Source organism: Anarhichas minor, unplaced genomic scaffold (assembly GCF_050575085.1).
Source record: "Anarhichas minor isolate MPS153535 unplaced genomic scaffold, ASM5057508v1 ptg000009l, whole genome shotgun sequence".
In the NCBI taxonomy this organism is placed as follows: Eukaryota; Metazoa; Chordata; class Actinopteri; order Perciformes; family Anarhichadidae; genus Anarhichas; species Anarhichas minor.
In genome coordinates this window covers 5,782,854-5,797,920 of record NW_027466455.1, presented here as the reverse complement: position 1 = coordinate 5,797,920, position 15,067 = coordinate 5,782,854, and the positions used below count along the sequence as shown (strand labels likewise).

At 49.5% G+C, this 15,067-nt stretch overlaps 1 protein-coding gene across 1 annotated transcript in view; it reads right to left on the bottom strand.

Moving 5' to 3' along the window:
* Positions 1-7,795: 7,795 nt before the first annotated feature.
* Positions 7,796-15,067, bottom strand: part of lrch4 (leucine-rich repeats and calponin homology (CH) domain containing 4) — a 46,066-nt gene continuing 38,794 nt past the window's right edge. Inside the window, exon 18 of the mRNA XM_076087222.1 lies at positions 7,796-8,109. Within this exon, the coding sequence (XP_075943337.1) occupies positions 7,960-8,109 (150 nt within the window). The 3' untranslated portion in view covers positions 7,796-7,959. The remainder of the gene's footprint in view (positions 8,110-15,067) is intronic.

Here is a 15,067-nt window from a genome sequence, read left to right as displayed (position 1 = left end):
GCATTGACATTAGTAGTTTGGTTGAATTCCAATCCTTGTTGTTGGTTTACAGCTCTTAGCTCCTCCATTTCTTTCTGTGCTCCTGACATCTCATCGTGGTTGTTTTGTAACACTTCGACAATGTAGTCTTTCTGTCACGGGGCATGATGAGGACTCAAGCGCAGACAGTGAGAGTAGAGAAAAAAGGTCTTTAATAGCTCACGAAACAAAAACAGGTAATCCAAGGACGAGACAGGAGGGGTAAATCCGGCAGGACAAGGCAGGCAAAAACAGGGCAGACAGACTGGGAAACCGGGAACAGGATGAGCAAAACGGGCGGGTAGGTAGGAAACAAACAAAATGATCTGGCAGTGAGTGAGTGAAAGACAGGGGTTTAAATAGTGACTAGGCAGAGTGAACAGGTGAGAGTAATGAGCTGATGAGGTGAGTGTGACTGGCAGGTGCACTGAATGAACTGATTAGGTGAGTGAGGAGCTACAGAAAGAAACAAAGACACAGAACACACAGGGCAAAGCCTGATCGTGACAGTACCCCCCCTCCAAGGGACGGATTCCAGACGTCCAAAAGAAAAACAAAAAAATGAACATCTTCCAAGGGAGGGCGGTGGGGGCCCGGAGGAGGGTTATCACTCCTCCGAGGCCGAGAGTCAGAGTCCACAACCGGGTGGGTGGAGGGGGTCCAGAGGAGGGATGGCCGGCCTGGCAGACTGGGGAGACAGAGGGTCCGGAGGACGGAGCTCTGGAGACAGAGGGTCCGGAGGACGGAGCTCTGGAGACAGAGGGTCCGGAGGACGGAGCTCTGGAGACTGAGGGTCCGGAGGACGGAGCTCTGGAGACTGAGGGTCCGGAGGACGGAGCTCTGGAGACTGAGGGTCCGGAGGACGGAGCTCTGGAGACTGAGGGTCCGGGGGCCGGAGCTCTGGAGACTGAGGGTCCGGGGGCCGGAGCTCTGGAGACTGGGGGTCCGGGGGCCGGAACTCTGGAGACTGGGGGTCCGGGGGCCGGAACTCGAGAGACTGGGGGTCCGGGGGCCGGAACTCGAGAGACTGGGGGTCCGGGGGCCGGAACTCGAGAGACTGGGGGTCCGGGGGCCGGAACTCGAGAGACTGGGGGTCCGGGGGCCGGAACTCGAGAGACTGGGGGTCCGGGGGCCGGAACTCGAGAGACTGGGGGTCCGGGGGCCGGAACTCGAGAGACTGGGGGTCCGGGGGCCGGAACTCGAGAGACTGGGGGTCCGGGGGTCGGAACTCGAGAGACTGAGGGTCCGGGGGTCGGAACTCGAGAGACTGGGAACCAGGAGGGGAACTGCACTCGAGAGACTGGGAACCAGGAGGGGAACTGCACTCGAGAGACTGGGAACCAGGAGGGGAACTGCACTCGAGAGACTGGGAACCAGGAGGGGAACTGCACTCGAGAGACTGGGAACCAGGAGGGGAACTGCACTCGAGAGACTGGGAACCAGGAGGGGAACTGCACTCGAGAGACTGGGAACCAGGAGGGGAACTGCACTCGAGAGACTGGGAACCAGGAGGGGAACTGCACTCGAGAGACTGGGAACCAGGAGGGGAACTGCACTCGAGAGACTGGGAACCAGGAGGGGAACTGCACTCGAGAGACTGGGAACCAGGAGGGGAACTGCACTCGAGAGACTGGGAACCAGGAGGGGAACTGCACTCGAGAGACTGGGAACCAGGAGGGGAACTGCACTCGAGAGACTGGGAACCAGGAGGGGAACTGCACTCGAGAGACTGGGAACCAGGAGGGGAACTGCACTCGAGAGACTGGAGATCGGACTGGGAACTGCACTCGAGAGACTGGAGATCGGACTGGGAATAGGGCTCCAGGGGCTGGAGATCGGACTGGGAACAGGGCTCCAGGGGCTGGAGATCGGACGAGGAACAGGGCTCCAGGGGCTGGAGATCGGACGAGGAACAGGGCTCCAGGGGCTGGAGATCGGACGAGGAACAGGGCTCCAGGGGCTGGAGATCGGACGAGGAACAGGGCTCCAGGGGCTGGAGATCGGACGAGGAACAGGGCTCCAGGGGCTGGAGATCGGACGGGGAACAGGGCTCCAGGGGCTGGAGATCAGACGGGGAACAGGGCTCCAGGGGCTGGAGATCAGACGGGGAACAGGGCTCCAGGGGCTGGAGATCAGACGGGGAACAGGGCTCCAGGGGCTGGAGATCAGACGGGGAACAGGGCTCCAGGGGCTGGAGATCAGACGGGGAACAGGGCTCCAGGGGCTGGAGATCAGACGGGGAACAGGGCTCCAGGGGCTGGAGATCAGACGGGGAACAGGGCTCCAGGGGCTGGAGATCAGACGGGGAACAGGGCTCCAGGGGCTGGAGATCAGACGGGGAACAGGGCTCCAGGGGCTGGAGATCAGACGGGGAACAGGGCTCCAGGGGCTGGAGATCAGACGGGGAACAGGGCTCCAGGGGCTGGAGATCAGACGGGGAACAGGGCTCCAGGGGCTGGAGATCAGACGGGGAACAGGGCTCCAGGGGCTGGAGATCAGACGGGGAACAGGGCTCCAGGGGCTGGAGATCAGACGGGGAACAGGGCTCCAGGGGCTGGAGATCAGACGGGGAACAGGTCTCCAGGGACTGGAGATGAGGCTCCGGGCAACCGGAGTCCATAGACTGGGGCTCAGGGGGATAGACTGATGACCCAGCGGGGTAAAGGGCTGGAGGTCGTTGCAGCGCGGAGGCGGCAGCGGCCGGGACTGGAGGTCCCTGCGGTTCGGAGACGGCGGCAGCCGGGACTGGAGGTCGCTGCGGTTCGGAGACGGCGGCGGCCGGGACTGGAGGTCGCTGCGGTTCGGAGACGGCGGCGGCCGGGACTGGAGGTCGCTGCAGTTCGGCGGCGGCCAGGACTGGAGGTCGCTGCAGTTCGGCGGCGGCCGGGACTGGAGGTCGCTGCAGTTCGGCGGCGGCCGGGACTGGAGGTCGCTGCGGTTCGGAGACGGCGGCGGCCGGGACTGGAGGTCGCTGCGGTTCGGAGACGGCGGCGGCCGGGACTGGAGGTCGCTGCGGTTCGGAGACGGCGGCGGCCGGGACTGGAGGTCGCTGCGGTTCGGAGATGGCGGCGGCCGGGACTGGAGGTCGCTGCGGTTCGGAGACGGCGGCGGCCGGGACTGGAGGTCGCTGCGGTTCGGCGGCGGCCGGGACTGGAGGTCGCTGCGGTTCGGAGACGGCGGCGGCCGGGACTGGAGGTCGCTGCGGTTCGGAGACGGCGGCGGCCGGGACTGGAGGTCGCTGCGGTTCGGAGACGGCGGCGGCCGGGACTGGAGGTCGCTGCGGTTCGGAGACGGCGGCGGCCGGGACTGGAGGTCGCTGCGGTTCGGAGACGGCGGCGGCCGGGACTGGAGGTCGCTGCGGTTCGGCGGCGGCCGGGACTGGAGGTCGCTGCGGTTCGGCGGCGGCCGGGACTGGAGGTCGCTGCGGTTCGGAGACGGCGGCGGCCCGGACTGGAGGTCGCTGCGGTTCGGAGACGGCGGCGGCCCGGACTGGAGGTCGCTGCGGTTCGGAGACGGCGGCGGCCCGGACTGGAGGTCGCTGCGGTTCGGAGACGGCGGCGGCCCGGACTGGAGGTCGCTGCGGTCCGGAGACGGCGGCGGCCCGGACTGGAGGTCGCTGCGGTCCGGAGACGGCGGCGGCCCGGACTGGAGGTCGCTGCGGTTCGAAGACGGCGGCGGCCCGGACTGGGGATAGCTGCTGCTCCGAGGCGACAGCTGGAGTCGGCTGGATCGCCGACCGGACACGGGGAGGTGGAGTCGGTCGGACCGCCGACAGGACACGGGGAGCTGGAGTTAGATGCGGCCCAGCGGGAGCGGGGAATCGCTGCGGCCCAGCGGGAGCGGGGAATCGCTGCGGCCCAGCGGGAGCGGGGGATCGCTGCGGCCCAGCGGGGATGGAAGTCTGACCCTTCTTTCTCTGTCTCCTACGAGTGTTGAGCTGGCAGTCCATCAGGTCGCGGTTCGCCTTCTGGACACTACGAGGCCCACCAAAGGCCAGGCGGGTTCCCATGAACTGCTCATACCACTCAGGGAGACGGCACTCCAACCCATGGTCTGCTGAGTCCATTGTGGGCCAGATCATTCTGTCACGGGGCATGATGAGGACTCAAGCGCAGACAGTGAGAGTAGAGAAAAAAGGTCTTTAATAGCTCACGAAACAAAAACAGGTAATCCAAGGACGAGACAGGAGGGGTAAATCCGGCAGGACAAGGCAGGCAAAAACAGGGCAGACAGACTGGGAAACCGGGAACAGGATGAGCAAAACGGGCGGGTAGGTAGGAAACAAACAAAATGATCTGGCAGTGAGTGAGTGAAAGACAGGGGTTTAAATAGTGACTAGGCAGAGTGAACAGGTGAGAGTAATGAGCTGATGAGGTGAGTGTGACTGGCAGGTGCACTGAATGAACTGATTAGGTGAGTGAGGAGCTACAGAAAGAAACAAAGACACAGAACACACAGGGCAAAGCCTGATCGTGACACTTTCAGTATCAACAATTCGGACATTCCGTCATCTTCTAGATCTGCCACCTCTTCTCTTTCAAGGTGGTTCAATATATGAGTCAACAAGGATATGCGGGATTTTCCTTTAACATTTGCTCTTTGTTTGTCTGACATGTTGAGAAAATCACAGATTTCCAGTAAATTGTCTTTGGACAGGGTGTGTAATGCACCTACTACCTCTTCCTGTAGCTCTTCCAGGGCTGCCATAATGTTGACAGGGCAGGATGGGTTTCAACTGTAAAGGAGTCCACTCTGAACTGGAAGGTCTTTTCTGTCCCTGATGATCTCTAACTGGCCTCAGGTGACGTGTACTCAACCTCCAGCTTCCAGCTCTCCTTGTACAGCAACACTTCCTTCACTGCAGCCTGCCTGGGTTGTAATGTGGGGATTTAGCTAGCTCGGAATTCAGCGAACAGGTCGTGGACACTGGACATCTGAACAGCTTTCCCAGCGGAGCCTCCAAAATGTTGTACCCCTGAAAAAAGGGGGATAAATAATCACGAGAGTGATATGATGTTTTTCCTCAGCAAGAACTTTACTGCAATGAGGAAAAGATCGCGATTTCCCCGAGATATGTGGGTGGAGACCAAAGCAATCGATCTCAGACTCAAGATCAAGACCACTATGTAGATCAGTTTAACACTACGTATCCAACTACACAATTCAGAACAAAACAAACGATGCAAGAAAACACAATCTTATTATCTCAACCACGTATTCATGTGTGATGTGTTTTAACTCCTGGTTTCCGTAAATCGTAAAGTTATCTATGAATGATCCTCTCAATCACATTACATTCCACACAATAGACCATGAAATTACTATTTTCCTTAACTTATAAAAATGCATGTTTTCCAACTTGTCACACACACAATGATTTTAATGAAATGAAGTGACCCCAACTTTTAAAATGTTGCACTTTTGATGATTCTAAAAGGCAAATTTTCGTCTTTGCTTTAGTTTTAGCTTGTGACAGTAAATGTGTTCCATACATTGTGAAGCAGTTGATTATCACAGCGCCACAGATGTGGTCCTGCCCACAGCGAGTCCCAGCACACAGCGAGTCATAGACCAAGTGGATCACAGTGTGGAAACACACTCAACCAGGAGCTTGTGTTTTATCAGTAGCTTCCCCGTTTAACAGTCACCTTCTCAGCCTCGTCTCACCGCAGGCAGATGGAGCAGGACGGATCTGCTGCTGGCTGATCTCCATCTCTGTCGGAGCGTGGGGGTTCATACCCATCTTCAATTACATCCCATAAATGTCAGGCTGCCTCTTCAGTCGGTTAGCGGTGGGCCTCGTGGGGGCATCTGCTGGGATGTGACAGGAATTGGACCGGCAACATTTCCATGCACAAGTATTCATTAAGTGTGTGTCTTATCAGGAAGTGAGACGATAAGCCGGTAGCAGACGGTCCTCTAAGGCGGAGCGGTATAGAGCAATTAAGATGATAGTCAATTAGGCCATGCTGCTAATTGACTTGTGATTAAAGCCAGCGCTGATTAATAAAAGGGAGGCCGCTCTCTTCTTCTGGGCCTTGAGGGAGGAGGTGTGACAGAGAGCCTGTATGTGATGATGCATAGAAATAATCAGGAACGGCCGGCAGCTTGTATCAAGTCATGTGCTGGATAGTTCAGGTTCACCCAGGTTATCTGCTCCTCCACACTAACATGACATTTTAAAAGTTCAGCAACATCTGTGGCTAAACGGAGAGCAGGGTCGTCATTCAATCAGAGGATCGGCGGTTCGATCCCTGGCTCCGCTAGTTGCATGTCGATGTGTCCTTGAGCATGACACTCAACCCCAAAATTGCTCCCGTAGCTGCGCCTACGGTGTATGAATGTGATATGGGGAACATGTTCTGTTGCAATGCCGGACAAAGCTACTTCACCTGTTATTGCAGCACGCATTCTTTAAGCCTTCCTCATATGGAACCAGTACGACCCTCAGGTGACACGGCATTGACAGCTCTTGTTATTTTCTCCCATTCCGTGATTTCAACCGGTTCCTACATTCTGCTGCTGATGCTGTTATAAAGTAGAGATTTTTATTGAAGCAGGACTAAAATCTCCAAACTTCTAAAGTCCTTTTTATTCTTTTGTGCCGTGTTCAATTCTCATGCACGCATGCTCATCAAGGCACAGGCGACTCATGTTCACGCTGGTCATCTACACAGTTATCTGAAGTCAGGAGTGTCTGCTGAGCACCACCGACCGACAGCTTTGGGATAATGTTCTTTGTTGAAGCCCATTGTGACGTGTTTGATGCCTCAAGCACCACAGAGTCCTGTTGGCCTCCATTGTGTTGATGCCAAAAGAGGTGAGTGAGAAAATGTGTTTCTATTAAATTGAACTCACCGTTCGACATGATGTTAAAGAGGAAAGACTCAGGAGAGAGCTGCAGCGGTTCCATCATCAGTGTCCTGGTTCACAGCATGCTTCCTGTGGTGCATTCAATGTTTCTCTTCTTTTTTTCAACTCGAGCAGTTTCACACTTCCTATGAATTCGACCATCAGTGTTGTGATGGGTGCCCAAAGAGGACAAGTGGTGACTGCTTTAAAACGGGATGTTCCATTCCCCAGCTTGTATACTGAGGACGTCATGCTCCGCTTTGGCAGCACTGAGCAAGACACAGGTTGACTGGCTCACAGGTTTTACACAAATAAACCTGTATTTCACAATCACCATGTCCAAAGCGGTCGGCTGTCTCTTATTTGTCTGCTGATAACTGCTGCTACAGTGTTCAACCTGCTGTTAAAAGTAGGATGGAGACGATTGTAATGTTGTAGTCCACTGAGCTGTCCCTCTCATTCATGTGCTGTTCTTTGGTACACACTAGCTTTGTAATTCTACTTTACCAAGAATTAAAGGAGTCGTTTTGGGGTAAATGCACTTAACTGCTACATTATTTATGATGCAGCAGAAGCAGATATTGTCTTTTGGATTCTGTGCATTCTCCTTGTCAAAACCTGGCACCTACATCACCCACAATGCAATTCAACTGCAGACCGTTTGAGATTCAGGTGCGTTATACTCAGCCATGAATTACACAATTTGAAAGATGATTTTGCACGTCGGCAAAGTTGCAAATTGATCATAGTTTTGTCTTAGTATCATTTAGTTTTGTGTGAACCCGATCAGTGACCTACATCTCGTTACTTTGGCTAACTGGCTAACTTGATCTTCTCATTGATCTCTGAGAGGAAGCTATTCCTCTAAGGTGTGTAATTAAATCTCTACTACGAGACATGAAGAAAGACACCGCAAGGCTTTGAAGTCATTTACAGTCTTTTATTGTTACCATGTATTTGATCTTTGGACACAGAAGGTCTGACTGTACAGTCCATTTAATGAACATGTTAAATATGTTAAAAACAAACACTGGCCCTGAGACGGATCTCTTTGGTGTGATGCATCTTTGCAGATGCAGCTGCGCTGTGCTAGCATTGTGTTGAGCCAGCAGACCCAGATGTTTCCGGTTTGGGGACCCGCTGGGAGCCGTTGGCCAGGTCCACCAACACTTGGACGGTCTGGGCCAGACGACTCAGCCCCTCGTCCTCCATGATGAGTTGGGGGGAACACAAGGAATCCTGGGAAGGGACGAGGAAAGGAGTGAGCTGATCACAGGTAAGATTGGAACATGTGTTTCATGTTTTCATTCTCTGTATATCCTGGATGTGCTGATGTGGAAGCAGACATGATGAAGCTGCTGCCTGCTGCCTCGAGGTTGTTAACACTCCAGACTAAACATGGCAGCTTCATTTTACGCCCAAAGACATAGAATCCAACCACTAATGCTTAGCTTGAATAGTACTCTGTTGTTTTCAGCATGTCTGTTAGTTTGTGGTAAACCAAAGAAATGCAACTTATATTAGGAATATGCACCATAAACCAAATTGAAAGAGATTGTTCAAAAAGGTTTTGAAAGAGGAAAAGCACGCAAGAGAAATAATGCAGAAACCGCCGGTACTGTGGTGAAGATTCCTGAACAGATTTGCAATTAATCCGACTTATTGATTTGGCATTTGGTGCCTCAGAGTTGTCCTCATTGTCTGTTGGTTTTTCAGCCTAAGTTGGTCGATGTATTTTTGAACTCAGGACAGAGCCAGGCTAGCCCTTTCCCCCTTTATGCTAAGCTAGGCTAAATACGCCCTGACTCCAGCTTTGTATTTAAGGCGAGACTAACTTTTGCTTGTGATAAACATCACTGAATAATAATGTTCAAAAGAGCCACAGACCCGGCACAACAACATCTGTTTATAACGTTAGCCTCCATGAGCTAACGTTAGCCTCCATGAGCTACTGGTCAAACCTGCTACCACAGATCCAACCCTGTTAACTGTAATACAGAACAATACTGTAAGAGTGTTGTCTTCTCTGCTGAACATAAAGGCCAACCAGGTGGGGAAGGGTTAACTCATTCATAAGACATGCTCAGTGGCGTTCTGTACACAGCATGTCCTTACAGTGGCTATCAGGAAACATCCACACTATGGAGTGTTTATTGCCTCCAGGGCTGAAATGAAAATCTATTCAATCTGACTTACTTCTACTTTCCCGTGGAACAAACAAGCAGGCGCATCGGAATAAGAACCACCACACTGACATGGTAGAACAGGAGAGATGTGATGTTTGGGTCAAACCCTGGAGGTGTTCGTGTGGGTCAGATGGGCTCGAGTCCCATAGTTACCTGGGTATGTTCTTCTAACCTAACTCAACTAATCCAGGCTAACTTGATGTTAGCCAGCTAAAGTGATTCTGCTAACTTGTTTCTTATGACCCATAGTTGTCACAATGACAACAATCGCCATTTTTGGAACTAGTCCACAGCAAACCGTGCGACGTCCTACTACATGCTACTCCTGCTCTGTTCCTATGGTCTACACACAGGAGGACGTTTAACGCTGAGTCACCACTGAAGCTAATCCCAACATGTTTATATCTGATGATGCATCATCTCATTTAGTTTGGTGTTTCAATGATAAATGGTCGTGGGTCCTCCAGTCTTATGCAGTAACTGTGATTTATAACATGGAGATCTACACATCACTCAGTCAAATGGGTTTCACCACACAAACTACTCCTGCATTCCTCAATGTGTGCAGAACTAAACAAAGTAATATCTAAACTTAAAGATGGACAACTGTTGCACTGTAACATTTACAGTTAGTCTTCACGCGCTCTCATTTCTTACATGTTAAAGCTGCTTCCTCATTTACTAAATCAGTCTGAACAAGAATGTATCAAGGACTTTTCATAAAAACCTTAGTAATGGATCTAATGAGGTGTATCCCAGCTGTCTTATGTTTTGCTTTAGTTGCACTCACAGGGTGTCACACTAAACACTTCTGATTTTTCTCTTTCATGATACTCTTTAATATGAATTCATCTTGAGGATCAAATGTAGGTACATTGTTTTACCTTGCTGAGCATTTCTTTGTTGAGGGAACTCTTTTGACAGTCGTGGTTAAAGTAGCTCCACCATGGCCAGCTAACCCTTTAAAGTGTACGCTATTGTTTGTTTATCCTGAGATGTTTCCTCAAGATGAATCTGGACGTGTTTGTTGTCACACCCGCACGGCTGACACCTGCTGCGACGCTTCTCAAGCGTTTTCCATTTTACCGACAGATGAACTCGCTCACCCACAACATTACCCGGTACGATTACAGCGACATATTCAATGCTGCTGACTCCGTCTTGACTTGACTGTACACACGACATGTCAATAAGGACACCTGACTCACCGCTGCAGCGGTGTGTGTGAGCAGCAGGCGGTCTGCAGAGAGGGAGAACCTGACGGGAGACGGCACTATTTACCGAGTGTCCCCCTGTGAAGGGTGCAGTATACAAACCCACCGGCTGATCGCTCCTGTTCTCTGACCTCGCCTCAACACACTCACCTGGTCCAACGTGGGCCAGCTGGAGGTTACCGTGGTAAACCTGCTGTTTGGAGAGCACACAAGCTTTTGAAGTGGTTCAAGCACAGGGTCAGGGTATCTGCACGCCTGCTCACCGTCTGACCACCTTTCATCAGTTTCAATATGAAATTGATTCAAAGCTAAAGTAAAATCAGAGTGAGCTGATAGTCCTATCACATACTCAGTTCTGTGCTGATCTGGGTTTCTTCCTCTCCAACTCCACTAATTACTGCTGACTGTTGTGTATTTAAAGAATAAGTCTGGTGTTATTCTCTACTGGACTTATTGACAACAAATCCCATGAAAAGACCCAACCCAACCATGTTAGTCTGCCACTTACGGTCACGTGTCCACCCTGCCGGGGGCTCTGAACACCTCAGCAGAGCCCCATGTGGGACTGAAGGAGCCGCCCACATTGGCCTTGCCCTCTTTTCTCTTGTAAAACCCAAACACGTCTGTTTCATCTTTGTGTGACTTTTCTAAGCTCATTGCTGCCCCCTTGTGTCTGGTGAGCGGAAACTATACACAGATACTGTATACAGTGACGTGTGCAGTATGCTGTAGAAGATTACTGTGTGAAATGACAGAACTTCTTGGTGTTTTAACAGAGTCCTCTCTTCACCCCACATCTGTAAATGAGTTCTCTCTGTTTGTTGTGCTTTGCAATGTGGGGTTCCATTTCAAATCGATTCCTTTGCACCGGTCTGACTTAAATGTGTTATTACCGATGTAATAAAGGGAGAATTTGTGGCAGCAGGATAACAATGGAGCTACATGGCATAGAGATCACATGTTAGTAGATGCATTTATTCTTGGTTTGGTTCTGCACATGGGATTTGTTGACAAGAAAAATATAGAATATCACCAGACTCATCCTTTAATCTACTTTAGTTTAAAATCAAACTTGTCTTGACATGTTGAAAATAGTTCAATCAATAAATGAGATCCTTTTATACTTTACCGATAATGGGGCAAACTCAACATCCTTTGAAAACCATGAGATGCAGTTGAAAGCTCCATAGAAAGCAAGTAAGTGGACCTTGAGTTGATTTTTTTCTTTTAGTGGTCAGAATAAGAAGGTGAGCAGCTGCAGATACCGGATCACATTGAAGTTATTGGCTGATTAAGCAAAAGCACAACAGCAGGCGAGCAGACAAACAGCACAGGGTCAAAGTTGGTTTTTAATAAAGTCTTTACAGCGGGATGAACAAAAACTTTACATATAGATTTATATAAACTCAAAGAAATGATTCTCAATAATACAAGGGTGTCATATAAATATAAAATACAAATATTTCTGTTCCGCTAACATATTACAGAATATAGCTTTGTCTAGCCAGTGAATGAATTACTGTTTGTTTATCCAGTTTCATTTATAAAATATACATTTTGAATTGAAACGGTGTAACATTTCATTTTAACAGCAGGCTAATAAAAAAAGACTTGAGACACGGGACAGGAAACTTTACAGTGGACATTCAGCCCTCCAGACTACAGCAGAGATGTGGACATTAAGGGCACAGTGTGCTGTACACCTTAAACCAAGTTAGAAAACTAGTCTGCATGTTCAACACAATGGCTTTTAGAAGTGTGGGGCCCCAACATGTTTGTTTTAAAACTACTATTCAATGATGAAATGTTATTTCTTCATTTTCTTATGTCCGTTTTGCTTGAGTTTTTATTACAACGTAAACATTTATTTCAAAAGTCTGTTTATCATGTGGCATGTTTTCAAGCTCAACGATGATGCCTCTGTTAGCTAGAGCAACGATTCATTTATAAACTAGAGTAGATTTAGTGTCTTTACATAAGCACAGTACAGTTACAGTACAATAACTAGCCCTGTTTAACTAAGCTTAACAAGGCTGCACATGCTACTTAAGTAGCCCTCTACTGAGACAGCTGGCATCAGAGTGAACAGTTCTGTCAATAGCAGGAGCTAACGGGCTAATTCAGAGTGAAACACTCAACAATGTTCCTCTGCTCGCTCAAACCCAACAGGAGCTAGCTAACTCGTAGCTCACAGCCCGAGTCACAAGTTAGCTGTGGTAAGCTCAGCACGAGGCTACTGGGTCTGTTTATCAGCAACACGTTGTCGCTCTAGCTAACAGGAGCTAACGGGCTAAAGCTGACAGCATCTGTTGATGCATGAGACTGTTATGAGAAGTGACAGTATAAAAGTATCATGAAATAAAAGTTCTCTTATGACTAATATATTCTACACAGTTTATTCATGTGATTTCGTCATTATTTATTCAATATTGAACACTTGGTCTAACTCCGTTTCTCTTCAAATATGGAGCCCCAACATATAGTTTACTGATATGAGGGACACGTCTGTATTTCTCCACAGCTACAAGGGAAAAGCCAATAAAAATGCAATTGTAGGTTATTTCTTGATTTAATTGTCCGTAACATCTTGTAGCTGATATGAATAAATCATGCTGGTCCCCCACTTTTACTAGATTAGAGTTTAGTAGAAAGTCCTCGTGTCCCATTCTGGTTTTAAGAAGAGTAAAAACAATAAAAGATCTGAATGTTAAGGGCTTTGCTCTCTATTGCTGAAAGCTTTTAAAGCCCATATCAGTCCAATAAGCATCCTAATCAGATTCCAACGTGTGTTTAGTAGCAGACATTGACCTTCTGATGCAGCGTGTGGTAGAAGCAGCAGAGGCTCTGATGCTCTGCTCAGTGTGGAGCCTCCAGGGAGTCAATGACTTACCAATGGAATGAAGGGAAACCTTTTAAACAATCTGTTATTTTAACTCTGAATGATTGGATATTGATCTGATTTGCCCGTGTGTGTGATTTAAAGCACACACACTGATTTCACAAAGCTAACCAAATTAGTGACGCCTCTGCTGCTTCACCTCTGAAACGATAACCAAAAACAGAACAGATCAAATAAATTAAAAAAGCAATAATTTAATAGCCTGTAACATTTATACAAACATGAAGTCAGCTGGTCAAACGGACCAGCGACGACGACAAGAAAGACTTTACACACACACACCTCCTGGGGGGCGCTGTACCGTTTGGACACATGAGGTGTGGAGGGAGATTGATGCAGTGACATCACCCCCCCCCCCCCCCCACTTCTCACAGTTAGCATAGCAGACATAAAAATAGGAGCAGTCTCTGCAAGAGGTCTAAGTCAGCGGTCAGTAAGAGGCACTGTGTCATCTGTCTCATTGGCACACTGATAGCCAACTTACATTGTCTCAAGGCTAAAAATGACATTCACAGTTCAGTCTGGGCTTCGTTCTCCTTCAGTGGTCTGCCTCCAAACACAGCGTGGAGTTTAACACGTCTCAGAGGTAGAGCTGCTGTCACAGTCTCTCTGGCTGACAAAGAATCAATCCACTCAACCACCTTTTCTCAGATATCTACCAAGAACTCAGGTAAGCTGCTTAACTAGTCTGCTGACCTCCTGGAATTGATCATTTTTACCAATTCCATACACTAAAAAGCATAACTTATGTACTAATGTCAGTCTGTAAACTGTGAAGGATGTTTACGGATAGTTCGGGTGATCGTTCTGCTGTTTGTCGCCTTTTCTCTTCCACATAGTTCTGACTGACCTGTGATCACCTGACTGCCCCGTTAGACCTTCTTTATGGGGATGTTTCCATGTCCACCGATCTCAGCATGGTGAGTACAATGTTGTCATAACCGGCTCAACTAACCTTTGAGAGTAAAACTCAAGTTTGTCATTTTTCCAGTGTACAGTGGTACATGCTGTGGTATATAATAATACACATTAATAAAGCTTCTGATATACTATCAATGAGTCACATCTCAAAGTGTATGTGAGCGACAAACCCACAGAGAATAACCAGCAGCTGTGCAGCCCCCTCAGCTCTACTGAGCTTCAGCCTTTTCTAACTCATGGCTGTTGTGTTGTCTGTGAAGGAGCTCAGATAAACACACTGCACAGACACACACAGTGGAACATGTAGCACCTCAAGAGACGGAGGCCAGAGTGAATAACTCTGAATGAAAGAAGACAGCTCAGTTTCTGCTTCATCTTCATCAGGTGATAACATGTCAAATGTTGTTGCACTGCCCCAAGTGGTCAAGAAAAATCAACTGATGCCCCTTTAAGTTTAGCCACGCTCTGTATGCACATCTGGTTCCTTCAGCACATGAGCAGTGCACAGTCTGATGTTAAGGCCAGCAGCTGACTCTACACAAACAGACGTAGCATGTTCTGCTGTTAGTCTCAATGTTAACAATACATGAACCCCATCAAGTGTCACCATGTTTAGTCATCTTTACAACTAGACATTCTCAAGGAAGATATTCAGGTGTTTGCCAGCAAAGATTGGGCTCTAATCTGCTCTCTAGTGGCTCCATGTAGACACAACATCTGCACACCAATACAAGAACTCTGCAGCTTACGTTGCTGCCGTTTTGCTACGAGTGCACATTAATAAATGAGGAACGAGCGCGACGTATAGTATGTCATTTGGATTGGGGTCCTTTGCTCCGCCCAGTCATGTCTCAACCAATGAGAGCAGCTCTGCCTCAGACAGTAAAGCTCCCATCTCCTCCAAACGTGCGTTACAGGTGAAGGCTAAGGTAAGCCCTGTTCACCTGCTCTCATGTAGTATTTATCTTTATCAGTGT